Below are 27,408 nucleotides of genomic sequence, written 5' to 3'. Positions count from 1 at the left end.
TATACAGGGGCTTCCCTGGTGGCTTAGACAGTAAAGAATCTGCCTCAAGAGTCCGGGGTTCAATCCCTGTGTCAGGAAGATCCCCTGGAAGAGGGCATGGCAACCCACTCCAGTATCCTTGCCTGGAGAATTTCATGGACAGAGGAGCCTGGCGGGCTACACACAGTCCATGAGGTCCACAAAGAGTTGAACACGACTGCGCGACTAACACTTTTGCTATACAAGCCCTGTCCTGTGGTTTTGTCACCTTGAGAAGAGAAATGTAAGGGCTGAGCAGGGAGAGGCAGAAAAGGGGCACGAGGCAGGCATATTCAGACCCAGAAGAATAATGGAGCTCAGATTCCTCTATAGTTTATTGTTACAGCAGAAGTTGTGGGAGACAGGAGGGCACCCCCCACATATAACACACTGTGGTCAGAGCCCCAAGGCAGCCCTTCCCACCCCCATGCCAAGCCCCAAGCAGCCATGCCCAGCTTGGCTCCCCCCCACCCCCCTCTAGACACACGCTGTCTAGATAGCTACCAAAGTTAGAGCAGCCGGTGGCCCCAGTCCCCTTCCTACTGCCCAGCTCCAGCCCCTCCGTCACATTTGTTCACCGCCCACCACCTCCCATTCCAACTTCCATTTCCACACTGAACGTTTCTGGCATGTCCTGAGGACCACTAACCCACCAGCAGCTCTCCCCTGTCACACGTTCATTGAGGCCCATGCCCTTCAGAGGCACGAAGGATTAATGCGACACCATGCCAGCTTTGGTGAGAGGAGCCCCAGCCCAAAGCCCCTTACCCTTGCAATCTGGGATAAGGAGGGAGAGTCTGGGGGAGTCACCACGGACAACTTCCACAACCTCTTGTCCCTTAGCTACAGACACCCAGATTAGGGAGCAGGGATACATGCCTTCTCCGCCTAACACCAAGATGAAGGAGAGGGATCATTTAGGGGTCTGGGTCCCTAAGAGATATTAGGACATCTCTCCCAGGAGCTGAGGGAAATCACAGGTTAGAGGTCAAGGTTAGGGTAGCAATCAAAGATCAAGGTCATCTCCCCACATGATCTGCCCAGCTTCCTGTGCTCACTTGGGCCCAGTGCCCTGGGCACCTCCCAGGTTAGTACTGGGGGAGGTGAGGGCTGGGTCCCACACCAGGACAACAAGGATCATTCAACAGGAGACCTCCATGGTGTGCCCTGGGGGCCCTGAAGAGAGAGTCCCAGACTCGCTGCTCTGGGACAGGGTGCGAGAGCGGGACCGGTTGCCATCAATGGATGCTGCGCTGGTCAGGGAGGCCGTGCGAGATCGGGACAGGCGAGTCATGCAGGATGAAGCCACTGTGGAGACGGAAGGGAAAGCCAGCAGTCAGAGCGGAGGTGGGGAGAGAAGCAGGCAACTCAGAGTGGGGTGCTTGGGTGGAGACGAGAGTTACAAATGGGGCCAGGGGTCAATGAGCTTGATTTGACAGACGGCGGTAAATCCAGGAACTAGCCTGAAGTGGTTCCTGCCCCCCGTGGCCCTCCCTCCTCCTATGCCACAACCTCTTGTCTTCATGACAGCCTCTGACCCCCATACTCACTATAGCCCATGCCCTGCAGGAAGTACTTGAAGGCCTCGGTCAGCTTGCCTGGCTGTGAAAGTAAAATGAGGAAAGGGAGACAGCAAAGTGAGGTTAGAAACTGAGCTGGAGCCCATAGCCATGGCAGGTTAGAGATGGGGTGTGTAGCAAAGGGTATAGTTCAGGGCCACTAATATCCCACCCCACGAATGGCAGGGGCGCTCACCTGAGTCAGCTGGGGCTGCCCCCCAGAGTCAGCCATCTGTTCAGGAGAGAGTCATCCAGAAAAAGTGATATACATATACACCAATGAGCCATGCCGAGAGGTACGAGACGGCTCTCTTCCCTAGGCTTCCCACTCCAGGCCGTTGGGGTGTTTTCTGTTTCTTTTACTCCACCCACCCACTTGCTCCCATGTAGGACCCTGGAAGCCAGCCTAGCAGCTGAATCTGGAGAAGATCTATGGCTCTGGACCGGGGGCCAAGAGTCAGGCTGAATGTGGAATAGGGTTACTGACCTTGAGGAAAGAAGTCTGGGTGGGGTCCAGTTTTGAGTTACATTCCACCTGGAGTAGGGAGAAGGTTGAATGAATGAAGTCACACTCCCAGTGGCCCCTCCCAACCAAAGAACCCAGAGGCCCAGACCCAATTCTTTTTTTTTTTTTAATTTTATTTTGCCCATACCCACAACATATGGAATCTTAGTTCCCCAACCAGGGATCAAACCCATGCCCCCCGCATTGGGAGCATGCAGTCTTAACCACTGGACCACCAGAAGAGTCCTCCAAATTCCTTTCTTATCAAGCCTCTGCCCATTTCCTTCTTGTCAGGAATCAACCTCTTATGCCCCAAAGTTACTCTCCCCGTCCCCAAACAGAGCTTGCTTCTTGGCAAGATAGCCCTCTGACTGCCACCCTCCTTCACCCACCCCAAGACTCCCTACTGACCACTGCATCTTCATGGGGTGCTTGGTCTCCTACCACCAGCATCACAGGGCACCTAGAGGCATAGTGTTGGGGAGCAGGTGGTGAGCCCCTGGCACTCCCTCCTCCACCTCCTCCCAGAAGAACAGTTGGCTCCAAAGAGAAAATAACCTTCTGAACCCTGCTGACCCCACCAACAGAGTTCAAAGGGGTAGGACCTAGAGGGTGGTGGTTTGCTAAACAGGATAGGGGAAGAGGTGACAAGAAAATTCCCTGGCAAAAGACTCTCCTTCTAAAGGGTATAAGCGTCTACTAGGGGAAGATCCAGGGAGAGAGGCAAAGCTTTATCCCTTAAAGTCTTACTTGAGGGTGGTATCGCCTCCACGCACAAAGTTCAGGTCTCGGCGACTAAAGAGGGTTTAAAAGAAGAGTAGAAATTTTAGGCAAGCAGTGCTACCCACCCAGATGTAAGCCAGCTTCCCCATGAGGAAGCAATCTTCCTCCCCTAAATTAGAGTTGAATATTGGTGATTACAAGTGAGAACCGAAGGAGAAGGTGGCAGACAGGCCTCAAGCATGAGCCCTATGGTCACTTGTGCCCAAGTCCCTGGTCAGAGGGCAGTGAAGGGGATGAAGGGCATGAGGACCAGAGATCATCTTACTTCAGGGAATCCAAAAATCCAAGGAAGTAACAAGAGAGAGATGGCCGGCTTCTCACAATTCTACCCCCCAAACCCCCGTCTGTCCTGCAGCTGCCCCCTACTGCCCAACAATCCCTGCCCACCTCGCACAGCCTGCTTCCCCTCCCCTTGGCCCCTCTGTGCCTCCCATGACCCCCATTCCCGCTTCTACATTTCTCATCCATGCCCACTTACTTGTTGTAGCTGTTCCAGTACAGTTCAATGTTATCCAGGTTGGGGGCATGTGCAATGATATTTCTATACTTTTGTATCAACTCAGAATTTCCGGACAGCTCTTCCTGAAGGAAAATAGAGGGAGAATAAATAGGGCTGGGAAGAGAACTCAAAAACAGTTACTAGATGCAAACTTCCCTCCCCAAATCAGTCCCAAGTAAGGAAATCACCCCACACATTCCAGTCCTTGCTGGTTCCCTCTACTTCTTCCATCTTCCACAACCACTTACCTGGCTGAAAAGATGTCCAAGGATCATCTCCGAAATGGAAGAGGTGAGACCTGTTAGCTATGAGGACAGGGCAGGTGAAAAAGCTCAGGACATTATGAGGAGTAGAGACCCAAGTTTCTTTCCTGCTCCTTCCCCCCTTCCTGCTCCTTCCCCCTTCCCTGAAGCTCACAGGCCAGCCAGTTATGTTGTTAGAGCCTAAATGGACCCACACAAGGGGAAGCCCCCTAAGATCTCAGTGCACAGGCCCCCCAAACCTTGTGCGCTGCCCAATCCATCCAGCCTTTGGCGTTGGGATCAATGTTGATGAGGACAAGACCCTCGACGGTATCAGGGTGGGTAAGCTGAGGGGCAGCAGAGGGAAGTTAGAGGCAGGCATGGACTTATCCCCTCCCCACTGAGCTCTGCCCACCCCAGGCTCCATGGGGCCTGCTTCCCACCCTCGTACGCACAGCCTCCCCCCAAGCACACACTGTTAACACTGCCTGGGCCTTGGACCCGCCTTTTGCTTATCTGGGTTTTTTTTTTAATTTCTTACAGCGTATCGCGACAGGACGTAGGCCCCAGCTCCAACACCAATTCCAATTATTGTGGAGAAACTGTGAAAGGTAAATGTAGGTCTAATGGGTCCGGGTATCCAAAACTTTGACTCTCCAAACTCCTCACCCTCCTTCCTAAGGCCATGGGCATAAAGGACAGAAAGGGACCTTCCTTTGGGGGGATGCTGAAAAAGAAGGTGCTAAGGAGCTAAAAAATGGACACTGTAGTCTTTTACCAGCTCCCTCCAGGGAGAGTGAGTGTCTTGAAACACCCACATGCCAACCAACCAGACACTGTTTCCTATGTAGCTCTTTGTCCATTCTCAATTTTCAGGAGCTAGTTCAACTAGTTCTGTTTTCCTTCCTGGTTCCTCTAGAGGAACTGGGAAGGGGGGCACTTAAAGCAAGATATTAAAAAAGATACAACTTTGGTGAACAACAGGAAGTATCAGGAGAAAGAGCCCAAGAGGTGAACCACAGCTGCCCAGGGCCCTGATGCCCAGGAAAAGCCAAGGCAAGGACAGAGCCCAGGTGTCATCAGCACTAAGTATGCACCGAAGAGGCCACACCCGGCTTTCTTTTCCTTCTCTCACCCACTCTGCCTCGGTCTGGAGGAGGCACAGGGAGTGGGAGGGAAAGACAGGCTTGTCTGGTTCCTCAGGGACTGTGTCGCCCACTCCTCTTCTTCTCTAGCTTTCAGATCACAGCAGACCCTCCTCAGCCTGAGGCAAGGCCAGGCACACAGCTCCCTTTTCTTTTCCTCCTCCCTTAGGGCTACTCTGCTGACTCAAGTCAGCTTTCCAAAGCCACCCACTTCCTCTCAACTGGAATAGACAACATCTAGTCCAGACAGAACTCGCTCAGGAGTTCTACGGGCCGCCTTGTACTGGAAAGAGAACTCTGGCTCGGAGGGGTCCCCAGGCCTCTCACTTTAAGTACTGCAGGATGCAAGGGATCATGTCCGCAAGCTGGTCCAGAGATGGGTACTGATACCTGGGGAAGAAAAGAACGTTAAGGAAAACACCAACCTGCCCCCATGGCCCCCACCTCCATGTCCTACTCATTCTCTCCCAGGGTCACCATTTGCCCTCCCCTTCCTCCTCCCTGATCCAATCTACTCCATACCTGCCATGTGCCTCACAGCCTGATGAGGAGGGAAGGAGCTAATTCTCACCCCAAAGGGAACACGGGAGCCCCCTCTTCCATGCCAGGGGCATCCACATGAACCCGCACGAAGTTCTGAATGATTTCCTGCATATCCGCAAATTGAAACAGCGGCTGGAAGCAGGATTTATCTAAAGAGAATCCCCATCACCCCAACAGTAGAGTCAGACGGGGAAAATGTCCCCAGGTCAGAATCCACCCTCTTTCTTTCATGCCACATTCAGACGAGGAGAGAACTTCCCCTTGACATGCCACATGGCTCCTTTCCCATACTGGCCCTTCCCCTCACACTGGAGTCTTGCCCTTCCCCTCACACTGGAGTCTTACCCTCCCCCTGCCCCACCAGCCTCTTCCCAGAAAGAAATGGGAGAGGAAGTGAAGGTCCTTACAGTTGAGTCCCACATCATGGTAGGTGAGTATCGCTGGCCGTTTGGGTTTGGGGGTGCCATAGACAGTAAAAGTGACAGAACCATAAGGTGTCTCCACAGAGTGAGTCTGCAGGAAAACAGGTCACCATCAGGCTGAGAGGAAAAGAGGCACGAGAGGAGCCTCCATGAAAGTCGGGGCGTTGAAGGGGTAGGGGCAAAAGAGAGGAAACTGGAGCCAAAAAGTAGAAGTAGGATCAGCAAGAATTTAGGTAAAAATGACACTGGAAGATGATTTAGGGGGTGGGAAAGAATAATGAAAGATCCGAAGAGCATCAGGGAACTCAGAAAAGAGGGAGGAGAAGGCAGGAAAGCAGGGAGATGGGGACAGGAAAGGACTGGAATAGAAGGAGAAGAAGCAGAGAGAAGAAAACCAGGCAGGGGCCCCTCCTTCCTGGGGCGAGAAGAGCCCCTCCTCCCACCTGGGGCTGCCCCAAACTGTTACCTGTCCCTGATCCAGGAGGATTCGGGCAGCTAACTCAGCCTCCTGGAGAGATACACACAGACAGATACACACAGAAACACACAGTAGAGTCACAGAGAGAGAGACAGACACAGATAAAAGAAAGGTAGGCAAAGAGGCCAACGGAGACCAATGACAGAAAGAGATTGACGAAAAAGAGACATGGAGAGGATGAAGGTTAGCATAGTGACAGGAAAAAAGCCTGGACTCTGAGCCATGGTGTTTGGGGAGAGATAACATGGGGAGACGTGGAGAGCATAGTGGGGTGTGAGTGACAATGAGATCATGAGTCTGGGAGGGAAAGAAGTGAGGGCTATGCTTCGAGGTCTGGGATTCCGGACTGGGAGTCAGGGGTCTCTGATAACCTTGGCCACCTCGGGTGTCTGCCCTGGCAACAGCGGCTTCTCCTCCGTGATCTGCACTTCCCGCAGCTCTGCCATGGTGACCTGGCAGGGTGAGGAAACACAGAGACTGGGGAGGCTGCCCCTACACCGCACGCCTCCCCCAACCCCTGGCTTCCTCTCAACACTGGACATTGCTGAGTGCGGAGGGCCACAGGAGCTGAAGACTACTCCAGGACACAGAGAGAGGTGGTCCGGCACCCCCAGCTGTAGGGCCAGGCCGCTAGGAAAGAGGGCTTGGGGAAGAGGACTCAGGACACCACTTCCTTTCAGCCTGGCCATCCCAACACCCCTCAACACCGACACCTTCCGTACCCCCTCCCCTATCCTGGATGGAAATATCAGGGTGGGGCAGCAGGGCAGCTCAGGTTTCCCAGGCTATATTTAGGGGCCACCCCACACTCCTAGTTAGGTAGGGGGTGAAACTCGTGGCTCAGCGACTGGGTGCTCTAAAGATACCAAGGGATGGGTATCGAGAGTTCACCACTGACTGTGACCTTCGACTAAAGCGCCAAGGTCAGCAGCGCAAAGAGAAAGGGGCTAAAAATGACCTGAGTAACATGACCAAGGGGGGGAGGGGGAAACCAGAAAAGAAGGACAAGGGACATCTGTGTCCAACAGACCCAATGCCTCCCTTCCTCCCAAGACTCCTGACTTGGAATAAAGTAGCATGTATTCAACCTTTGGGGCCAGTGAGGAGCAGAGCACCTGTGCAGACCAGCAGAGTAAAAGACCAGCAGCCCGGAGGTGGGGTCACTTACTTGGCTCCTATTGGCTGGATGAAGTAGGGTTAGGGGTCAGGGTTCTCACTCCTCCTGGCTCTGGGGTCTGAGAAAACAAGGCAATGAGGTCAATGACATGGGAGACAAATCCTGGATCTTTTAGAGACAAAAAACCTAAGCCAAGACCTGGACTATCTGGGTCACCAATCCCTGCCAGGTCACTAACCCTCCCAATCTGTACCCACGAGTCCAGTGAACAAGTCTTCTCCAGGCTTCAGCTAGAATCATTACAGGCTGGCGTGGTCTGCCCGGCAACACAGCAGGTATCAGTCCAGGCTTGGGAAGCGGGGCGGGGGGCCGGGGGCGGGGCGGGGAGAGGAGAGAAGGAAGTGCTGATGTGGAGGAAAGAGCGTGTCTTATGTCAGAACCTCTGGATTCTACCCCAGGCTCTGCTGCTCCCACTGTGACCTTGGCTCTGTCTGTCACTACTCTTGCGCTCAATTTCTTATTTGCAAATTAAAGTGGGGACTAAGGGATCCCCAAGATTTTTGACAGCTCTCGAGTGAGATGGGGTGGCAGAGCACGACTGTTTCTTTCCACCATTAAAAAAAATTTTTTTTAAGCCTCGTGCTTTCGCTTCTCTCCTCCACCCAGTTTCGGTGTGGGTCCCGAAAGTGGAGAAGGGGTGTGTAGGGGGCGTTTCCACAGTCTCTCCCCAGCGTGCCCCGACAACCCGCAAGGGCCGAGAGTCAGCTGGGAAGGGATGGGGAGGACAGATGGAACTGACTGGGCCCAGCCCCCGGAACCTGTCCCTCCGAGTCCCCTCGCTGCCATCCGCGTGGGGACTGACAATTCGCGCGGCTGGCGCGGAGAGCCCTGGACCCCGAACTCAACTTCGTGCACGCCCTAAACACGCCCTGCAGCCCGCGGAGCCTCCGCCTCTGTACGCAGCGGCCTCGCGGCCCTGTGGGCCGGCTCCTGCCCACAAGCCGTACTCTCCGAGGCGTTGGGATCCAAGCGCCTCCCGGCACCCCCAGGTGCCAGCCTGGCCCCGCGGCCCCACTCCCGCCCTTCCCCCTACCTGCTGCCGCCGCCGCCGCTTCCACCTTCACTTGCCTTTGACTCCCCGGCCCGCCCCGGCTCGGGCTCCCCACAGACCCGCCCCCGGCCCGCCCCGGCCCGCCCACCGGCCGCCAGCTCCCCGCAGATCCGCCCCAGACCCCTGGTAAACACGCCCCCCTTCACCCCGCCCGGAGCCTCCCACAGCTCCGGGAGGGGCAGCGCTGGGGGCCCGAGGGGAACTCTAAAGAAAGCCAACTGCTGGGTGCTTCCAGACTTCGGCCCGCGCTCCCCACAACATTCACTACCCGCCCCCGCCCCGACCCCGGCAACCGGGCGGCTGTGGGTGTGGGGGATCCCTTAGTCCCGTGGGGGACCCCCACCCCCGCTCTCAGCACCGCCCCCACCCGTGATCTGGCCCTGCCTGTAGCACTCAGGCTCCTTCCTGCGCCCCGACTCCGAGGTGGGAACGGGTAAAAGGGAGACGAAGCCAGGGTGCTGGCACCCCACGATTTTTACTCCACCCGCCTGGAAACAGAGGGCTAGGCCAAAGAAGGATCGCTGCTGAGGAGGCGAGGGTCTCGACCGCGGAGAGGGGAGGTGTGCCTGCACCGACTAGGGAGTGGGGGCGTCGAGGGCGCGGGAGTTACAATTTCTGGGCGCCCAGGGTCCTGGTACCTCCTCTCTCTGCAGTGTCCCGGCGACTGCTCTCCGGGTTGCTCCCTGAGAAGTTGGAAAACAAGGCGGGGAGGGAGGGGGGGGATGCGGGGGGCCGCTATAAATAGAGGGAGATCGCGGGAGGGGGGGCAAAGGATGGCCAACGGGGACTCCCGGGTCAAGGCCCCAAGGAGGGGCGGAGGAGGGGCCAGGACCCCCAGGGGTGCTGACTCTTGGGTAAACAGGCACAGGGGTGGAGTTAACTCTGTGGAAGTGGGGTGGGGGTTTAGGGAGGACGCAGTGTCCCGGGCTGGGACCCAAGAGACCCTGTGGCTTCAGTGCTAACCCCTTCTATTCTGGCCCAGAGAAGGAGGCCGGCTAGGGCCAGCCAAGGCAATGGTTTCTCAGGGACTGCGGCGTCTATTAGGGCCTGGGTGGGTGTGACGGCCTGGATCCCTCACTCACCCTGCTCTCTCCCCACCTATATGCACCCTCCCTGTGCCCCTCGGGGAAAAGTCACCCAGAATGAGATAGTTATGAGGCTAAAGGGATTCAAAGTTGTCTTACACAAAAGGACACAGACTGGATTTCTCCCCACCTGCGCCCTTTCCAGGTTCCCTTCCCCCAGAGGTCCCCACCCCATCCTCCTTCAGCCTGGTTCCTGAGTTGCCATTTCAGGGGCTGGGCGCCAGGCCAGTTGGGAACAATGGCCAATGGAACTGGAGCTGCCAACTGCAACACCAGCTCAGACTGCCCCCCCAAGACCCCTAAATTGCTTTCCCCCTCCTGCCTGGGAACCACCCCCCACAACCACCCTCACCACCCCCTCCCATCCAAGGAACATCAATGCCCCTTTCATCCCCACTTGGCAGGGTCTATTGGAAAGGAGGGGCCAAGAGGGAGGAGGTGACCCAGAGTAGATCCCGACTAATCAAATCCAGCTTTTAACAACCCCAAACCTAAAGGATTCCCTCTAGACTCCCCAATTTGGGGCACCCAAGTTTTCCTCCATTCCCTTCCCCACTCCCTTCATAACCATTTACCCAGAAACTGACACAGAAGCTGGGCACCCCTGGCTCCTTGCCTAGTCCCCTCTCCCCTCTGGATGCCAGTTTAACACTCTCCTGGACAAGGAAAAGCCTGCTGGAATTGGGACTGTAGATAAAAATGCATAGGACAGAAGAGAGCTCTCCCAGCCCAGCTGGAACTGGGGGAGAAAAGAGAGCCTACAGTGAGAAATTCTGCCTGCTGCCTCCTCTGATGTATCTAAAGTAGGTCTTACTTGGAGTGGGGGAGGGAAGGACCTGGAGGTTCCAGCATCTAAATCCGTCTCTGGGTCAGGATGACTCAGGGGGAACCTGATAAGGGGCCTACGCAGGGGCGTAGGGCAGGCAGGAGTCAGGAAATTTCCACTGGGATCTGTTTGCTTCCTAGGCTAGGGGTCTCAGCCTGCCACAGGCAGTAAGAGGCTGCTTCTGCTCTAAGATGGGGTCCCTCCTTATCAGGGCAGATCTCAGCCTGGTCCAGTGTCAGTGGCCCAACAAGAACAATTTCCCTAACTTCCTTCTCTTGGACCAAGAAGCAGCTTCAAACTATACCTTCCAGTTGGCAACAATAAGGACCTGCTCTGCGCAAGCCACTGTATAGATGGAATTCAAAGAAGTGTGAGTCTAGTCATACCTCTCTAGAGCTTAGGATCCAGTAGTTGAGAGAAGATACAAAGATAGAAAACGTTCAGAATGACGTAATAATATAAGGTTAATTGTTTACACAATAAGTGCTATAGGAAGAGTTTCCCATCCTTTTCAAGTGGGAGATCAGAGACTTCCATTCCCAAATGATGATTTTAAAATCCCCTGATGGAGACCAACTGTGAATTCAGCAAATACTTTCAGGTAAGTTTGTTCAGTCTTCTGGTAATTGTAACATCTATGCATGTATGCACTTACATGTGCAAAGTTTATTATTTACTCAATGACCAGTCTTCTGTGTGTGTGTGTGTATATATATATATATATATATATATATATATAGGTTCCACAGGCCCTCAATAACTCAGAAACCCTTGCCCAAAGAGGCTTCAGCCCACAGGCTAAGAACCATTATCTTAGTATAATTCAGAGAAGGAAAGGGTTTTGTTCTTAGGGTAAAGCATCCTATGAGAAGTACAGTACAGTACTTGCGTGAGAAGGAGGGGCATTCTATTAAGGCAGAGAGACCATAAAGGAAAGTTTAGGGACAGAAATACACAAGTTAATTTGATGAACTGCACAGTAGCTACTACGTGGAAGATAATTCCTACATAGTATCCCCCCCAATACTATAAGATAAATATTATTGTCCTCACTGTACAGATGAAGAAATTAAAGCTCAGAGGTGTTTAGTCTCTTGCTCAAGGCCACTCACTTGTAAATGATTTATCTAGGACTTAAATCCCTGGATTCAATCCTCTCCAAAGTTATTCTGTCTCTACCAGGCTTCAGGTAGCCTCTGCAGCATAGAGTGATTAGGTCATTATGGCCACAAATGCAGAGTGATACTGATGAAATGTGACATCTGGTAAGGTGGATTGGAGCCAAGTGTGAAGGTCCTTGAATGACAGGTGAAAAGGGTTGACTCTTCAAAACATTTTGAAGATCCAGAGTGTTCTTGATCAGGAACAATGGATAAGTAATTGTTTTGTGAAAATAATCTGATTGGGAGCGGAGGGTTAAGAAGAGATGGATTATGGAGTGGTTGAGGGTAAGGCATTTGACTTAGGAAAGAGGTCATTTAGAAGCCAGAATAATCAACTAGATATGAGATGACAGGGACTTGAATAAAGAGTGGGAGTAACAGGAATGGAAAGGAAGGAGTGGATTTATAAGACAAGGGAATTACAGAAATTGGTGACTGATTAGATGGGATGGGGAGGGAAGTCACCGACCTAGTGGCTCTATTTTAGGAGCCATGAAGTTCATTCCTCTAGATGGTTTCCAGCAAGAGAAAAGGCCAAAGAGAAACTCCTTCTGAAAGAAGAAACAACACATGTAGTAAAAACTGAGTAAAATTACAGCATTACTTTAAAAAGAGAGGGGAGGGCATTCCCTAGTGCTCCAGTAGTTACTCAGAGCCTTCACTGCCGAGAGCCTAGGTTTAGTCCCTGGTCAGTGAACTAAGATTCCAGAAGCCATGTGGCATGGGAAGAAAAAAATATCCCTGACCTGCATAGAAAATTAAAATTATCTGGAAGATTTTGAGAGTCTGAGGCTCACCCTCACCCTAACCCAGCCAGGTGTGTGACCCTACAAGGCCCACACTCTTTCCGTGTGGGGCCCAAACTGGAAGCCATTTCAAGTTCCTATTGAGCCTGGTCTGCCAAAGCCAGTGGGATTCTCCATGTGGGTCATTAACCCGGCCAGGAGATGAAAAAGGGACAGTGCTAGACTGATGTCAACCTGTTTCCCTTAACTCCTTCCCTGAGCTCTCCTCAACTTTTGTTGAGGGACAGAGTATAAGACAGTTTAACTAGGACCAGAGGACTGGTTCAAGCAGGGCTGAACCAATGAGGGAAGCTTGGTCACTTGCAGAGATCAGGAGTTTGGTAACATGCTCAATGCAGCATGCAAGGTAGGGACACAAGACCCCCTCCCCCAAGATTAGAGCTGTAACAGGGGCTGAAAATGATGTCACATAAACACTGCTGAGGTCACAGAAACTTCCCTCTCCTCCCCTGTCTCCCTCCCCACTGCCCCCCAGTCTCCTCAGCCAGCCGGCTCCCACGGATCTGCACACACTTACCTACAGAGGCTGGTTGGTCAGACACCATCCAGGCACTCTCAGGTACACAGAAGTGGTGGGGAAGTGGTTGGCAGTGGTGATTATTCAGTATGTAGGATCCACACTAGTATCCCTCGTACTGGGAACAGTAGGTTGGACGGGTGTGTTTGTTCCTGTTGCTGATTCTGATTTTACTGTAACCTTCATCATTCTTACTCCTCAGTCCTCCCCCCTCCCTCACCCCCAAGCCTCCCCCCTTACTGTCCTCCCCTACCTCCCGTTGACCATGGCATCAGAAGCAGAAAGAACGTTCCAGCGGTTTGCTGTCTTTGGAGAATCGTCAAGCAGTGGCACTGAAATGAACAACAAGAACTTCTCCAAGCTGTGCAAAGACTGTGGCATCATGGATGGCAAGACGGTCACCTCCACTGACGTGGACATCGTTTTCAGCAAAGTCAAGTAAGGGACCACAGACGGGTGTGGGGGTGGTGAGTAAAACAAGCAAGGTCATGGGATGTGGCAGGGTTTCCGCAGTAGAACATTTGTAACAGGTCTCCTGAGCACCTACTGGGTGCCTGGCTCTGCTAGGCCCTGACCTCAAGACATTCAGTGTATAGAGGCCCCGTCTGAGTAAGAGGAGGGCTGGACCTTGGAAAGCAATGACTTCATGTTCCCCAGTTCCTGGATTTCTGTCTTACTGACCAGGGCCAAGAATGCCCGAACCATCACATTCCAACAGTTCCAGGAAGCAATGAAGGAACTGGGCCAGAAGCGATTCAAGGGTAAAAGCCCGGATGAAGCCCTGGAGAACATTTATAAGCTCATGGAGGGCAAGGACCCAGCTACCACTGGTGTTACTGTGAGTGACAGACTTCATTCCTAACCCTGACTCTGCTTCCCTGAGTCCCTGCTGCTCTCATCTCCCCTCCTCTGCACCAATGTCCCCAACCCTTTTCAATAGCAGAAGGGAGACGGGGCAGAAGGCCTTTGGGCACTTTTAGAGATCATCGAGTCATTTCAGAAGTGAGGAAACCGTGAGAAGTGACTTACCCAAGGTCCACAGCGATTTTATTTATTTACTTATTTTTCTTTTCACACCTATTTTAATAGTAAAACTTAGAGTCATTCCCAAGTATCCAGGATCTGGGCCAAGCCACCAGGGCCAGGTAGCTTTGGGGAAACACTGAGCACAGAGCACATGCTACCTGCTCCCTACTCCTCTTTGCACTCTTATGTAAGGTCTAATATCTGACCTCTTGCCTCGACCCACCTTTCTGTTCCCTATTTATCCCCTCTCTACTAAAAGCTCTTTCTACTGTGGGTTTCAAATAGGGCCTTCCCAGCAGAACAGAGGGGCTTCCCTGATGGCTCAGATGGTAAAGAATTTGCTTGCAATGCTGGAGACCTGGGTTTGATCCCTGGGTTGGAAAGATCCCATAGAGGAGGGCATGGCAACCCACTCCAGTATTCTTGCCTGGAGAATCCCCATGGATAGAGGAGCCTGGAGGGCTACAGTCCATGGGGTCACAAAGAGCTGGACAAGACTGAGCGACTAAGCACAGCACAGCAGGACAGAACTTATGTTTTAGGTCTGCGGTTGAAGTCCTCTGGCTGCAGCCTAGTCAAAATAGCTTCTCTGGAAGCAGAAAAATCCACACACACCTCCCTACTCATTCCCATGCCCCGGATTCCTTTCTCACGAGTGGATGGCTTTTATCATAGTTCCTCCTCTCGTCTGCACCTGAGCCCTAAGCAGGCAGCACCATGCCAGGGGTTGAACATGGGCTCAGACAACTAATAAAACTACTCGAAGGCCATTTCTAGAGAAGGGCTGTGACAGTGGAGGGGAAGGAAGGGAGAAGGCTCAGGCTCCTCACCCTCTGGCCCATAGAAAGCGACAACAGTGGGCGGGGTGAGCCGGCTGACGGACACCAGCAAGTACACCGGTACCCACAAGGAGCGCTTTGACGAGAGTGGCAAGGGGAAAGGCATCGCGGGTCGGGAAGACGTGACTGACAACTCAGGCTACGTGAGTGGCTACAAGGGTGCTGGCACGTATGATAAGAAGGGCAGCAACTAGGGAGTAGCCTCATCTTCGCCTGTTGGCCCTTGACCCTGCATCTTGAACACCAGGGAGCTTGGAGGGGACAATAAACATCTGTGTGTGCAGCAGTTCATGAGCTCCGTCTTCCACCCGGGGAAGGATGAGGGACCCTTGGTGCAGAAACAGAGAGAAGAGCCGAGAAACCCAAGGGTAGGCCTTCCCAGAAGCACGTCCTTCGTTCTACTTGGCCTCCTTATCACTGGGTAGCATCCCCCTCAACAGCTCCTTCTAAGAACATGGCTGAGGAATATACTTGGAGATAAGCGATAAACTAGCTGTGGAGGCAAAAGTATTTGCTAGTTGTGCTCACACATTACCAGTATCCATCACCCCCAGCATCCCAAAGGGGAGTAGCAGTTCCCGATTTGACATAGCACGGCCCAAATACTAGCAATGAGACCGTTCCCTGTCCCTCCACCTTCCTCATCTGCTGCAGTCCATGTTCTGTTGGGGAAGAAATAGACACCAGAGATCTGGTGGCCAAGGATCAAGGATCTACTTAGCCTAACTCCTGTTATGAGCTTATTCTAGAGCTAAGGGTTTCGCTGGTGGCTCGAGAATGTGCCTGCATTGCTGGAGATGTGCAGGAGACATGGGTTCTATCCTTGGGTCAGGAAGATCCCCTGGAGTAGGAAATGACAATCCACTCCAATATACTTGCCTGGAAAACTCCATAGACAGAGGAGCCTGGTGGGCTACAGTCCATGGGGTCGCAAGAGTCAAATACGACTGAGCACACAACACAACAAGGGTAAGGAGACTTCATTTTCAACCCAGTCCAGAGCTGAGTCTTACCCCACCCACCTCCATCGTGGTAGATGTGGAACAGAAGATCCTACTGACCCTACTGCCAAAGGGTGGCCCAGGAAGATGGCCAGAGGTGGGTGACTTCCAGGACTCTGAGAGTAGGAGTTCTGATGCATTGCAGGAAAAGTAATGAAATCAGAACTAATTCAGATGTGCTTTTTATCTTTTTATTTTGCAATGATTAGACTCACAGGCAGATGTAAAAAAAAATACAGAGAGATCCCATGTACCCTTCTCCCAATTTCATCCAATGGTTGTATCTTACATAATTCAAATATGGTTTTAAAACCTTCTGTGACCACAGCTGAGCCCACTTCATCCCTGCCTTGTCAGAGGCAGATCCTGGATTTGGGGGAATATCAGAAGGAGCTTCAGGAAGGAAAAGGATGCAGGAATCTCTGGGAGAACAGGTCAGAGAAGATAACTTAAAACTCCAGTGGTCCAAGGCGAGAAGGATGGAAGGAAAAGAGGTCAGAGAAAGAATACAGGATGACTAAAGAGGTTGGAGGTGTTGGGGAGAGACTGAGAGCTGAGGGGGATGGCCTGGAGAAATGAAGCTGATATGAGTCTAAGACTCTTAGGGAGCGTCCTACAGCTAGAGATAGCCACCATACGGGTGAGCAAGTGGAGGGAATCGTAAGGGAGATGGGGAAGACCGAGAAGGGAAAGGTGGCAGGGAGAGGATTTGAGACTCGGAACCAGTGCCATGGTGTGAGCTGAGGCTCTGGGACTCCGGCCAGGATTCAGGATCTGGCCCAGTAGATGGACAGTCGCTGCCAGCTGGACACAGTCAGCTTCTTGGGTGGGTAAAACGGTCTGTGGGAGAGCGAGAACGGTGGCGGGGGTGGTGGGAGGAGGGAAACAAGACGGAAAAGGCCTAGAAGACAGTACAATGTTGCATGGTGACCAAAAGTCTGGACATACTTCCTGCCTCCCTGGTCTCTTGGGAGGGGACTCTGCCTGCCTGTGAAGCCAGAAAGGAAGCCTTGTACCAGGAATCTGAGCTTCAGGAGTGGGGACAGGCTAGTGTGTGGCAGTGGCCATGCACGGGGAGTTGCGGGGGTGGTTTTAGACCGAAGGCTTCTCTTCCTAGTAGAGGCCAATGATATCTATGGGTTCACCATCATACTTTTCAGAGCAGAGCAGATAGAGCCTTTGGTTGGTCAGGGTGCTGTTGTAACGGCAGCTGGTCGGCGGCTGTCTGGGGTACAGGGAGCAAATTGTGAGCGGGATGGAGTCCTTGGTGAGCGTGCAGTATTCATTGTAATTCTCACAGAAGCTCTCACTGTATTTGCAGAACTTCCAGATGACTGTCCAAGGGGCATGTAAGACATAATGGATCCTTGGGCAATACCAGCTTTCTTGCCTGCCCCGAACATAGGACATCAGACCATTGCAGTAACCTTGGAAACCTTGGGCGTAGGTAACCTTGGGATAGTCAACGTGTAAGGTACGGAAGTTCTTGATGGCAAGCTGAGTCTTGATGTTTTCAAGCAAAGCTGTCCCTAGAACAACCTGGAGGAAGAGGAGCTGGGCCACAAGTGGTGCCATTCTTCCTGCTGGCAGAATTAAGGTGGTTGGAGAGAGAGGTGGCTGGCTGTCCCTGCCCAGAGCCTCCAGTGTGCCCCCAGCCTCCCCAGTGTGCCCTCCCCTATGCCTTCAAGGCCCAACTGTCCCTCAGAGATCATGCAGCCCAAGTCCTCATGCATCAGAGAGAGGAGACATTTGCCCAAGGTCACCCCGCTGGTCGGCCACCTCTAACCATTCCCCATGTCCCTGGGTCTACCTTAGAATCTCAGCTTCACCCCATCCATCTGGGAGCTGTGACACTTACAAAATAAGAGGTCCAACTGGTCCTTGGGTAAGAGGCTCTTCCTGGTTACCCTGGCCTGGTTAGTCCTTCTGGTAAAAATGCAGAGGGTCCAGAAGTGACAGGCTCAGCAGCACTTCCCTGACTGCAGCTTAGGAGGGATGGGAGCTGGAAGGCAGCAGGACAGAGGCGGAGTCTTCCTGCCTGAGGCTAAGGACAGCCAACAGGTGACAGAAGAGGCTAGAAAGATTGGTGGATAAAGACTGGTGTGGGAGGAGGGCATGTCCCCTGGGATTGAGGAGCCCCTTGGGCTGAGGGGGCTGGATGAGGAGGAGGAAAGAGCCATTTACCTTCTGCTCTCCTCCTCTCTGGTGTCATCAGAACACTAAGTTCCAGTCTCCTTGCCAGAAATCCCCCGGTTCTTAGGCTTCCTTTGATGTCTTCTCTGGTTCACAGGCCCTGCTCCCGTGGAAAGGTGATAAGGAAAACACTGTCATGTTTCTGAGAAACAAGGTGCTGCTTATTCCTGACCCTCAGAGAACAGCGGGTCTCCCACTCTCTCATCCCACTCCTGGGGGCCCCGGGGCCACATATACAAGGGAGCCTCCCTGCCGCCTGAGTGCTGGGCTAAGAACCAAAGACCATTCTGTGGACCCCTCACCGTCTCCGTCACCGACTGCACTCCAGTGGTGATCACGCTGACCTTGTAACCTCAGGCCCTTTAGCGTCAGGGCACTCCTGGAAACTTATGAGTGCTGACCCCGAAGGCTCAAACTTGTCAGGTGGAAGTAGACAGCGTCGCCTGGGCTGGAGGCGGTGTGGGCCGGTGCCCAGTAGATCAGATTCTTGCTGTTTAAAAAAAAAAAAAAAAAAGGGCCAGGCTACTAAATCGTTTTCATCAACCCCTGCCCCTTCACAGTCCTGGACTTCCACGGGCTTCTCGGCCTTGCCTCCAGCACCTGTTGTCCAGGTTGTGTCTTAGGACAGCTTACCATTCTCTCCCTGGAGAGCAGGAAAGGGGAGTCAGAACAGAACCCTGAGTGTTCCAAGGCCGGTGTGTGATTCACAAGGGGTAGGGGGAATGGGGAGATCCACGGGTGTTCCTCATTCACAGCCCCCCTTAACCTTGCTCTTTGTTTTTTCTTTTAAGAAATTTTCTTTTTATTTATTTATTTATGGCTGTGCTGGGTCTTCATTGCTGTGCACAGGCTTTCCCTACTTGCAAAGAGCAGGGGTTACTCTCTGGTCATGACGCACAGGCTTCTCTTTGCAGTGGCTTCTCTCGTTGCAGAGCGTGGGCATACAGGCTTCAGTAGTTGCGAGACTTAGTTGCCCCAAGCCATGTGGAATCTTCCTGCGCCAGGGACCAAACTGGTCACTCCTGCATTGGCAGGAGGATTCTTATTCACTGCGCCACCAGCAAAGTCCAAACTTGCTCTTTCCGACAAGGCAGACTCCAAAACCAAACCCATCCTCCTCCAGCTTGCTTTCTCTCCTGCCTTGTCTGTTTCCTCAGTTACCTCTGCAAGAAATCTGAGAATGATCCTCCACCTTACCCTCTCCCGAATCCCATCCATTTGGAGGCAGTACTACAAGATGGTTAAGAGCAAAGCTTTTGAGCCAAACAGACCAGGAATTGAATCCTGGCTCTGATGCTTCCAGGCTGTGCACCATGGATCTTAGTTCACTAAACCAGTATAAGTTTCAGTTTCTTCATCTGTCAGTGAGGATAATATTCCATACCTCGAAGCAGTATTAGGATTCATGAAGATGTATATCAGGAGCTCTTAGCTCAGGGCCTGGCACTGGTATGAGCTCGAGTCCATCAGTCACGCAGCCCTGACAATCTCTTAACTAAAATTTTCCTCGAACCTGTCTGTTCCATTCCTATTCCTTCTCCTGCTCAGGATCTCCTTCTCTTGGACACGACACACTCTCCAACCACAAGAGGACTCTCCATCTCATAGGGCAGAAGACCTCTGTGACGTGGCCCCCACCATGTCTCCAACTGCATCTTCATCCCTGCCTGCTTCCACCACATCTTGTTCATCTTATCTCCTCTACCCAGAATGCTGCTCTCTCCTCCCACTCTCACCCCCACCCTCAGTTCTTCTGAACCAGTTCATGTGGAGATCAACCCAGAGGTCATGTTTAAGAAGCCTCTGTTTGGAGCATCTCCTTAGGGAAGTGTGCACAGCTAGGCAGGTGAGGGGAAAGCCCACACAGGCAGGTGGTTCATCTGTATCCTTCAGGCTGGTCTATCAGCCAACACCCTGTGGGAGCCCATGCAGGGTGGTGCCAGAGCCTGGCTGACTCAAGTCTTTGTTTTGAGGAAGCTAGCATTATGTGGCCCCAGTCTCAGAGCATGCCATCTCTTCCTTATTTGCTCAAGGCTGCAACTTCCCTTGGAAGAGAAAGGGGCTTTTTGTGCCTCTTTGTCTTCCACTTCCTTCATTTGCTACTCCCCCTTCATCACTGACCTCCACTTGCACAATTACAGAAATGGAACAACACATCATAAAAAGTTTAGGATATGATCTCAGGTTAACCTACTGAGCTTCTGTTTCCTCTTCTGGAGAACGGGATTGATGCCTTCCTTTCCTCATGAGGCTGTGAGAATAAAATGAGACGGTTAGTATGGAAATGCCTTTTAGTCATTCAGTTCAGTTGCTCAGTTATGTCCGACTCTTTGTGACCCCATGAATCACAGCACGCCAGGCCTCCCTGTCCATCACTAACTCCTGGAGTTCACTCAGACTCACGTCCATCGAGTCAGTGATGCCATCCAGCCATCTCATCCTCTGTCGTCCCCTTCTCCTCCTGCCCCCAATCCCTCCCAGCATCAGAGTCTTTTCCAATGAGTCAACTCTTCGCATGAGGTGGCCAAAGTACTGGAGTTTCAGCTTTAGCATCAGTCCTTCCAAAGAACACCCAGGACTGATCTTCAGAATGGACTGGTTGGATCTCCTTGCAGTCCAAGGGACTCTCAAGAGTCTTCTCCAACACCACAGTTTAAAAGCATCAATTCTTCGGCACTCAGCTATCTTCACAGTCCAACTCTCACATCCATACATGACTACTGGAAAAACCATAGCCTTGACTAGATGGACCTTTGTTGGCAAAGTAATGTCTCTGCTTTTCAATACGCTATCTAGTTGGTCATAACTTTCCTTCCAAGGAGTAAGCGTCTTTTAGTCACTAAACAATATATAATTGGATATCTAGTTATGGTCCTATACCAACTTACTTTTCCCAACTCACTCAACATTGGCAAGTCTTATATTCCCCAAATGAGCCAAGTGACCTCCCCACATCCCCACTGCCAATCTAGAGCCCTCTGTAATGCCTGACTTAAATTCATCTTCACCAAGCTTTCTATTAATCATGCCCCATGCTAATTGCTTGAAAATATTTTAAAATTGTTAAATACTACCTGAAAAGCACTACAACAAATATTGGGGGAAATAGAAAAGTAAGTGAGACAGTTCCAGTCCAGATTAAATTTACAATTCAGTAGGAACAACACACGGATAAACATATGTTACAAAGTCATGATCATGGAACTGGAAAAAAGTGCTGAGTGTATGATTGGCCTTTGAGTTTCAATCTTCAGTCCTTGTGGTTTGGTCTTTAAAATCCCATCCTGATCCATAGTATTGCTTCATCCATTCTGACATCCTTGTGATGGTTTCATCTGCACCTGAGGCCTGAGATTTGTTAAATTGTTACCCGGTTATACTGGACTTTACTTATACAACAATCATCCTAGAGATGAAGAAACTAACTTTTAGAGAGGGACAGCAGCTTGCTTGAGGCCACCTGTCTAATTCAGTGGTTCTCAAGGGGGAGCAGTTAATCATGTCTGGAGACTTTTTTGGTTGTCACAACTGGGAGGTGCTACTGGCATCTAATGGGTAGAGGCCAGAGATGCTGCTCAACGTCTTCCATTGCACAAGGACAGCTCCCACAACAAAGACGAACCCAGACCAAAGTGTAGCTTGTGCTGAGGTTGAAAACTTCTGGTCTAATGACAGAATCAGATTCCCTAACAAGAGCAAACTTACTTATACCTTACATATTGAAAAGGATTGGTAAATATCTAAGACTTAGAGATTTTTTGTTTGTTTGACTTCGCTTGTGATGGTGCTGGTCCTTCTGCCAGCCAAAGGACTACTGACCATTCATCACTGGAGCACCCTTTTGTTATTTTTCCCCTGAAACTGACTCTCTGCACACAGCCATGTACACATTCTCTCCCTCCTCCCCTTCCCAATGGTAGGATTCTAGAACCACTGGCTAGACTGACAAGTGCAAAGATGATTCCCTATGATCAAGGGGGAGCCCTAAGTGAGCTCACTACAATCTTGGTGGCTTTACCTTTGCCCTTTCCAAATCAAATGGTTCCAATAGCAAACTGTCCTGGGTTGTCCTTGAACTCAAAGGATTGTTTCAGCCACTTCAACCTCCTTGTCATAATTTGACCTTCTCCCCAGGGTTAGAGTTCAGCAGCTGCACTGTCAGTTCCTCAACTGGGACTGGGATCATTCAGGTGATACCACCTGGAAATGGGATCACCCAAGGCCAGGACAAATGCCTTCTAACATTGAATTTGAATCCTTTAGGGTCACTAACTGTGCTGTATCCTGTGGGAATAGTCTAACAGATGGTCCGTGTCTTCTGGGAATTGACAGTCAAAACTGGAGGAAAACAAACATATATGAAGAAATAACCAATGATTCAAGGCAGAAAATTATACATTTTGAAGACAGTAAATGTAGGAATTTAAAGATGAGAGAGATCCCTCTGAATTAGGAAGGCCAAAGAAAGCTTTTTGGAGGGAAATTGAAACCTTTGGATGGATCTCAAGGAACAATTAGGTGGAGATAAAGAGAGTTATGAGCCTACTGTATAGCACATGGAACCCTGCTCAATGTTATGTAGACACCTGGATGCAAGGGGAGTTTGGGAGAGAATGGATATAAGTATATGTATGTCTGAGTCCCTTTGCTGTTCTCCTGAAAGTATCACAATGTTGTTAATTGGTTATATTCCAATACAAAATAAAAATTTTAAAAATATAAATAGCATGTATAACATATATTTTAGAAAATGTATGAATTTTTGCCCAAAAAATTTGTGACATTTTGATTCCACTTGTTTGACTTAGTATGAATAGAATACTAAATTTCTAATTAAAAGAAATAGATATGCATCAAGCAACAAAGTTTTACTGTATAGCACAGGGAACTATAGTCAGTATCTTGTAATAACCTATAATGGAAAATAATCTGAAAATAATGTATGTGTATATGTATAACTGAATCACCTTCCTGTGTACCTGAAACACTGTAAGTCAACTGTACTTCAATAAAATATACTGAAGGAGGAAGAAAAGCGAGATAGTTGCAGCCTCAAAGCTTGAAAAAAAAAAAAGAGGGGGTGGGGAAAATTATGAAAGGCATGTTTGAGGAAAGAAAAAAAACCATCCTGGCTGAGACTGAGGCACTCAGTGGGAGAAAAGTCAGAGACAAAGTTAGAAAGGTAGGTTTGCCAGATTGTGGCAGACCTTGAGTATCAAGCTAAGGAATTTCTAACTTACTCCATAGACAAATGGGGAACAGGCAATGGCTTACGGGACAGAGTGACCTGGTGAGGCCTCTCAAGCCCATACCAGGTTCCCCACCCCTACATCCTGGCTGGTCTAAAGGCACTGGCCTAGGAGCCAAGGATTCCAAACTTCCGTCACTGCTGCCTCCTACAGATCCCAGCTGTTCCAAAAGAGGTCATGAGAATTCAAAGACCCAAAGTGAATCCCACATCTGACCCCAACTTGCTATTTGTTTCACTTTTTCCTCGTCTGCAAAAATGAGTCCATTACCTTTATATATCCTAGGAGCAACACAGAATAACAGAGCTTGGATCTGCTCCTGCTTGGAGGGAAAGGCTCATGGACTTTCCATGGGTCTCCAGAGGCTGTGTAGAACTCCAGAAGAGAGAGAGCCTGGGCTCTGAAGGGTGGGCACCAATCCAAGTTCGGCCTCCTCTCTCCCAGCCCCCTTCAACCCCTCCCAGCGAGGGCTAGAGGAAGTAGCAGCTGTCGTCCTGAGGGGAAGACAGGCAGAGGTCCACCTGGCACTGTTGGGATTTTTACAACACCCACCCCAACAACTTTAAACACACACACACATGCACCATGCACCACACACACGCACAGCAGTGGCCCAGGGAAAGGTTAGGCCCAGAGCAGAGACTGTGACACTGAAGGAGGAGGTGGCTACCTTACAGCCCTGCACAGAGGCTTGCTTCCCTCTCATCTTCTCTCCCACCATTCTGTCTTCTTCTCTCCCCTCTTTAATTTTTCTCTTCTCCCTTCTGCCAGCCTTCCCGACCAGTCCTTGGCCTGATGCCTGACTCCTTTTGTTCTCCCTAACCTTATTCCCCTTCCTCCATCCTTTCTCGCCCTGTGAATGCAGTGAAGGAAACATGGCAAAGTTATCCTACCGAGTGCAAAGTGAAGCAGATCTTGGAAACTGTATGGTTTCAGTGAATAAATAAATGAAATCACCTGGCTTATCCAAATAACGGAGGCAAAGTAAGGGTTTCAGCCTGAACTGTGTAAACAGTTTTCACAGTGCAAATCTAAACATTGACTCCCTCTTCCCTTTGACCTGAGACAGCGTGGCTGTGTTTACTTTCACAGAGCACTAAGGTAGACTTTTTTTAGAACCCCACACGATGAAGTCGAAGAGCAAACTAGATAATTATGTTAACAGGAAAACACAAGAGCAGAGGGCAAGCTGTGGTTTGGAATCATCTCACTCTAGAATAATAAGAAGTGAGGAGGTGTCCGGCAGGCGAGGAATCCAAATGAGCTCTTGGCCTTTCCACCCCCTCTCTAACCCCAGCCTCCGGTCCAGGGCAGGACTGGCCTGGGCTGATCTGCATTCTGTCCACATTCTGCTCTAACCCTTGGATTCCTACAGCAGCAGAGGCATAATTCTCTACCCAGAAGTCCAAACTACAAAGAATCAGGCACCTGAACAAAGCAGTGAATGCTGTTACCACCGCCAAGGCCTCACCAAGGGGGAGCCAGGGGAGTCAGAGGCCTGTTAACCTACTCCTGGTTCTCTGCTGCCATCTAGTGGTGCTTCTCACTCCAACACCATTCTTTCTTCCAAAGATTCTCCATCCTGACCCACAGCTGTGTTCTCGAGCTACTAAAATGACGTCCCCAACCTCAAAACAAACACCCCACCTCCCTGACTCAAAATCCTAACTTCTGGACCAGAACACAGACAGTATGGCTCAGGTTTGTACGACCTGGATGGTTCGTGTGGCTTCTCTGCAGCCACATACACACAACAGCCAGGGAATCTTTAAACAGATAGATCTTCTACTCCTCTGGGTTTTTGTTCTTTTTTTTTTTTTAACTACGCAGCTTGCAGGATCTGCTTCCTGACCAGGGATTGAACTCAGGCCATGGCAATGAAAGTCTGGACTCCTAGCCACTATGCCACCTGGAAACTCTCTTTATTCCTCTGCTTAGCAAAACTTGTGTGTGCATGCTCAGTTGCTCAGCCATGTTCGACTCTTTGCAACCCCATGGACTGTAATCTGCCAGGTTCTTCTGTTCATGGAAACTTCCAAGCAAGAATACTGGAGCAGGTTGCCATTTCCTATTCTAGGGGATCGTCCCAGCCCAGGAATCAAATCTGTGCTTCCTGTGTTTCCTGCATTGGCAGGCAACTCTTTACCACTGAGCCACCACAGTCCTTTCTTTTTTTTCTTTTTTCAGCCCTCCACCACAGTCCTTCTAATGGTCTCTGAGGCTTCCATGATCTGGCCTCTGGACCGCTCTGACCCTATCACTCACCCGCTCCAGCCACACTGGACTCTTTACTGTTCCTCCAACCCCTCACCCATCCATCTGCTATAGGGCCTCTGCAGTGCTGTCCCCTCTGCTTTTTCATACTGGAGAGGGGACAATATCACTATGAACAAGGCTAGTGGAGGTGGTGGAATTCCAGTTGAGCTATTTCAAATCCTAAAAGATAATGCTGTTAAAGGGCTGCGCTCAATATGCCAGCAAATTTGGAAAACTCAGCAGTGGCCACAGGACTGGAAAAGGTCAGTTTTCATTCCAATGCCAAAGAAAGGCAATGCCAAAGAATGTTCAAACTACCACACCATTGTACTCATCTTACATGCTAGCAAAGTAATGCTCAGAGTTCTCCAAGCCAGGCTTCAACAGTACGTGAACCGTGAACTTCCAGTTGTTAAAGCTGGTTTTAGAAAAGGCAGAGAAAACCAGAGATCAAATTGCCAACATCCGCTGGATCATTGAAAAAGTAAGAGAGTTCCAGAAAAACATTTACTTCTGCTTTATTGATTACACCAAAGCCTTTGACTGTGTGGATCACAACAAGCTGTGGAAAATTCTACAGAGATGGGAATACCAGACCACCTGACCTGCCTCCTGAGAAATCTGTATTCACGTCAAGAAGCAACAGTTAGAACTGGACATGGAATAACAGACTGGTTCCAAACAGGAAAAGGAGGACGTCAAGGCTGTATATTGTCACCCTGCTTATTTAACTTATATGCAGAGTACATCATGAGAAACGCTGGGCTGAAGGAAGCACAAGCTGGAATCAAGATTGCTGGGAGAAATATCAATAACCTCAGATATGCAGATAACACCATCCTTATGGCAGAAAGTGAAGAGGAACTAAAGAGCCTCTTGGTGAAAGTGAAAGAGGAGAGTGAAAAAGTTGGCTTAAAACTCAACATTCAAAAAACTAAGATCATGGCATCCAGTCTTATCACTTCATGGCAAATAGATGGAGAAACAGTGGAAACAGTGACAGACTTTATTTTCTTGGGCTCCAAAATTGCTGCAGCTGGTGACTGCAGCCATGAAATTAAAAGACGCTTGCTCCTTGGGAGAAAAGCTATGACCAACCTAGACAGCATATTAAAAAGCAGAGACATCATTTTGCCAACAAAGGTCCATCTAGTCAAAGCTATGGTTTTTCCAGTAGTCATGTATGGATGTGAGAGTTGGGCTATAAAGAAAACTGAGCACAGAAGGATTGATGTTTTTGAACTGTGGTGTTGGAGAAGACTCTTGAGAGTCACTTGGACTGCAAGGAAATCCAACCACTTAATCCTAAAGGAAATCAGTCCTGAATATTCATTGGAAGGACTGATGCTGAAGCTGAAACTCCAATACTTTGGCCACCTGATGCAAAGAACTGACTCATGGGAAAAGATCCTGATGCTGGGAAAAATTGAAGGCGGGAGAAGGGGACGACAGAGGATAAGATGGTTGGATGGCATCACCAACTCAATGGTCATGGGTTTCAGCAATGGACAGGGAAGCCTGGCCTGCTGTAGTCCACGGGATCGCAAAGAGTTGGACACGACTGAGTGACTGAATTGAACTGAATCCCTCAGCTTGGAGCCTTCTTCCCCAAACAAGCATAAGTTCACTTTCTCACCTTCAAGTGTTTTTCCAGTCACCTACTTCAATGACACTGTTTAAAAATCACTGCCTACCAATCTCCATTTGTTCTTTCTTCCTTAGCAATGATCACTTTGAGCAAAATATGTATTTTTTAACTGTCTTTCCTCCAATGTAATGTAAAGATTCTCTTCCCCAGTGAAACGTAAGCATTCCAAAGGTAGGGACTTTGACTCTTTTATTCACTGGTATATCCCAAGCTCCTTGGCCCATAGTAGATGCTCAATAAATACTGACTACGTGAACGAACCTGAATCCACTATTCTGAGATCACTTACTGCTTACAAGTAAATCCTGAGAAGAACACTGTTCGTGTCCGTTTTCTAGGCCTTCCCATCCACCTGCAGTGATGCTTCTCTGCCTTGG

The 27,408-nt window shown here is 50.4% G+C and overlaps 3 protein-coding genes across 14 annotated transcripts; 1 reads left to right on the top strand and 2 right to left on the bottom strand.

Annotated features, from left to right (window-relative positions):
• Positions 1 to 329: 329 nt before the first annotated feature.
• On the bottom strand, positions 330 to 9,116 carry NDRG2 (NDRG family member 2). 11 transcript variants are annotated; one of them, XM_059890363.1, is made up of 17 exons: positions 9,033 to 9,094; positions 7,363 to 7,429; positions 6,566 to 6,646; positions 6,183 to 6,224; positions 5,702 to 5,807; positions 5,323 to 5,443; positions 5,079 to 5,141; positions 4,148 to 4,208; positions 3,867 to 3,953; positions 3,613 to 3,669; positions 3,344 to 3,447; positions 2,833 to 2,877; positions 2,494 to 2,545; positions 2,065 to 2,112; positions 1,774 to 1,809; positions 1,569 to 1,620; positions 336 to 1,326 (listed from the first exon to the last, which is right to left on the bottom strand). In XM_059890363.1, the coding sequence occupies exons 3-17, from the start codon at positions 6,638 to 6,640 to the stop codon at positions 1,160 to 1,162; spliced, it is 1,116 nt and encodes a 371-aa protein (XP_059746346.1). In that variant the 5' UTR covers positions 6,641 to 6,646; positions 7,363 to 7,429; positions 9,033 to 9,094; the 3' UTR covers positions 336 to 1,159. The 11 variants fall into 11 exon arrangements, with proteins under 11 accessions (NP_001030381.1, XP_059746346.1, XP_024853260.1 ...); XM_024997492.2 differs by having other exon boundaries at positions 9,061 to 9,094; XM_024997494.2 differs by lacking the exon at positions 9,033 to 9,094 and adding an exon at positions 7,550 to 8,443.
• A 1,334-nt stretch (positions 9,117 to 10,450) lies between these two features.
• On the top strand, positions 10,451 to 14,970 carry TPPP2 (tubulin polymerization promoting protein family member 2). Of its 2 annotated transcripts, none has more exons than XM_005211473.5 (4): positions 10,451 to 10,934; positions 13,022 to 13,257; positions 13,504 to 13,657; positions 14,690 to 14,970. In XM_005211473.5, the coding sequence occupies exons 1-4, from the start codon at positions 10,899 to 10,901 to the stop codon at positions 14,876 to 14,878; spliced, it is 615 nt and encodes a 204-aa protein (XP_005211530.1). In that variant the 5' UTR covers positions 10,451 to 10,898; the 3' UTR covers positions 14,879 to 14,970. The 2 variants fall into 2 exon arrangements, with proteins under 2 accessions (XP_005211530.1, NP_001029456.1); NM_001034284.2 differs by lacking the exon at positions 10,451 to 10,934 and adding an exon at positions 12,800 to 12,861.
• Positions 14,971 to 15,862: 892 nt separating this feature from the next.
• On the bottom strand, positions 15,863 to 23,472 carry RNASE13 (ribonuclease A family member 13 (inactive)). The gene is made up of 6 exons (NM_001105426.1): positions 23,398 to 23,472; positions 20,073 to 20,129; positions 18,181 to 18,368; positions 17,870 to 17,981; positions 17,544 to 17,759; positions 15,863 to 17,265 (listed from the first exon to the last, which is right to left on the bottom strand). Exon 6 carries the CDS (start codon positions 17,258 to 17,260, stop codon positions 16,799 to 16,801), a length of 462 nt encoding a protein of 153 aa, NP_001098896.1. The 5' UTR covers positions 17,261 to 17,265; positions 17,544 to 17,759; positions 17,870 to 17,981; positions 18,181 to 18,368; positions 20,073 to 20,129; positions 23,398 to 23,472; the 3' UTR covers positions 15,863 to 16,798.
• Positions 23,473 to 27,408: the final 3,936 nt, after the last annotated feature.

This window comes from Bos taurus, chromosome 10 (genome assembly GCF_002263795.3).
Source record: "Bos taurus isolate L1 Dominette 01449 registration number 42190680 breed Hereford chromosome 10, ARS-UCD2.0, whole genome shotgun sequence".
Lineage (NCBI taxonomy): Eukaryota > Metazoa > Chordata > Mammalia > Artiodactyla > Bovidae > Bos > Bos taurus.
Note: the sequence above shows the minus strand (reverse complement) of the source record. Positions and strands in the feature narration are given on the sequence as shown.

Bases quoted from the DNA above. Each gene is read 5' to 3' on its own strand.
- NDRG2 (XM_059890363.1), bottom strand. From the start codon at position 6,640: ATGGCAGAGCTGCGGGAAGTGCAGATCACGGAGGAGAAGCCGCTGTTG. The intron at 6,225-6,565 runs GTTATCAGAGAC...GTATCTCTCCAG, and splicing joins AGACACCCGAGGTGGCCAAG to GAGGCTGAGTTAGCTGCCCG. The intron at 5,808-6,182 runs GTAACAGTTTGG...GTTTTCCTGCAG, and splicing joins TCCTCCTGGATCAGGGACAG to ACTCACTCTGTGGAGACACC.
- TPPP2 (XM_005211473.5), top strand. From the start codon at position 10,899: ATGGAGACCAACTGTGAATTCAGCAAATACTTTCAG. The intron at 10,935-13,021 runs GTAAGTTTGTTC...CTTACTCCTCAG, and splicing joins AATTCAGCAAATACTTTCAG to TCCTCCCCCCTCCCTCACCC. The intron at 13,658-14,689 runs GTGAGTGACAGA...TCTGGCCCATAG, and splicing joins CAGCTACCACTGGTGTTACT to AAAGCGACAACAGTGGGCGG.
- RNASE13 (NM_001105426.1), bottom strand. From the start codon at position 17,260: ATGGCACCACTTGTGGCCCAGCTCCTCTTCCTCCAGGTTGTTCTAGGG.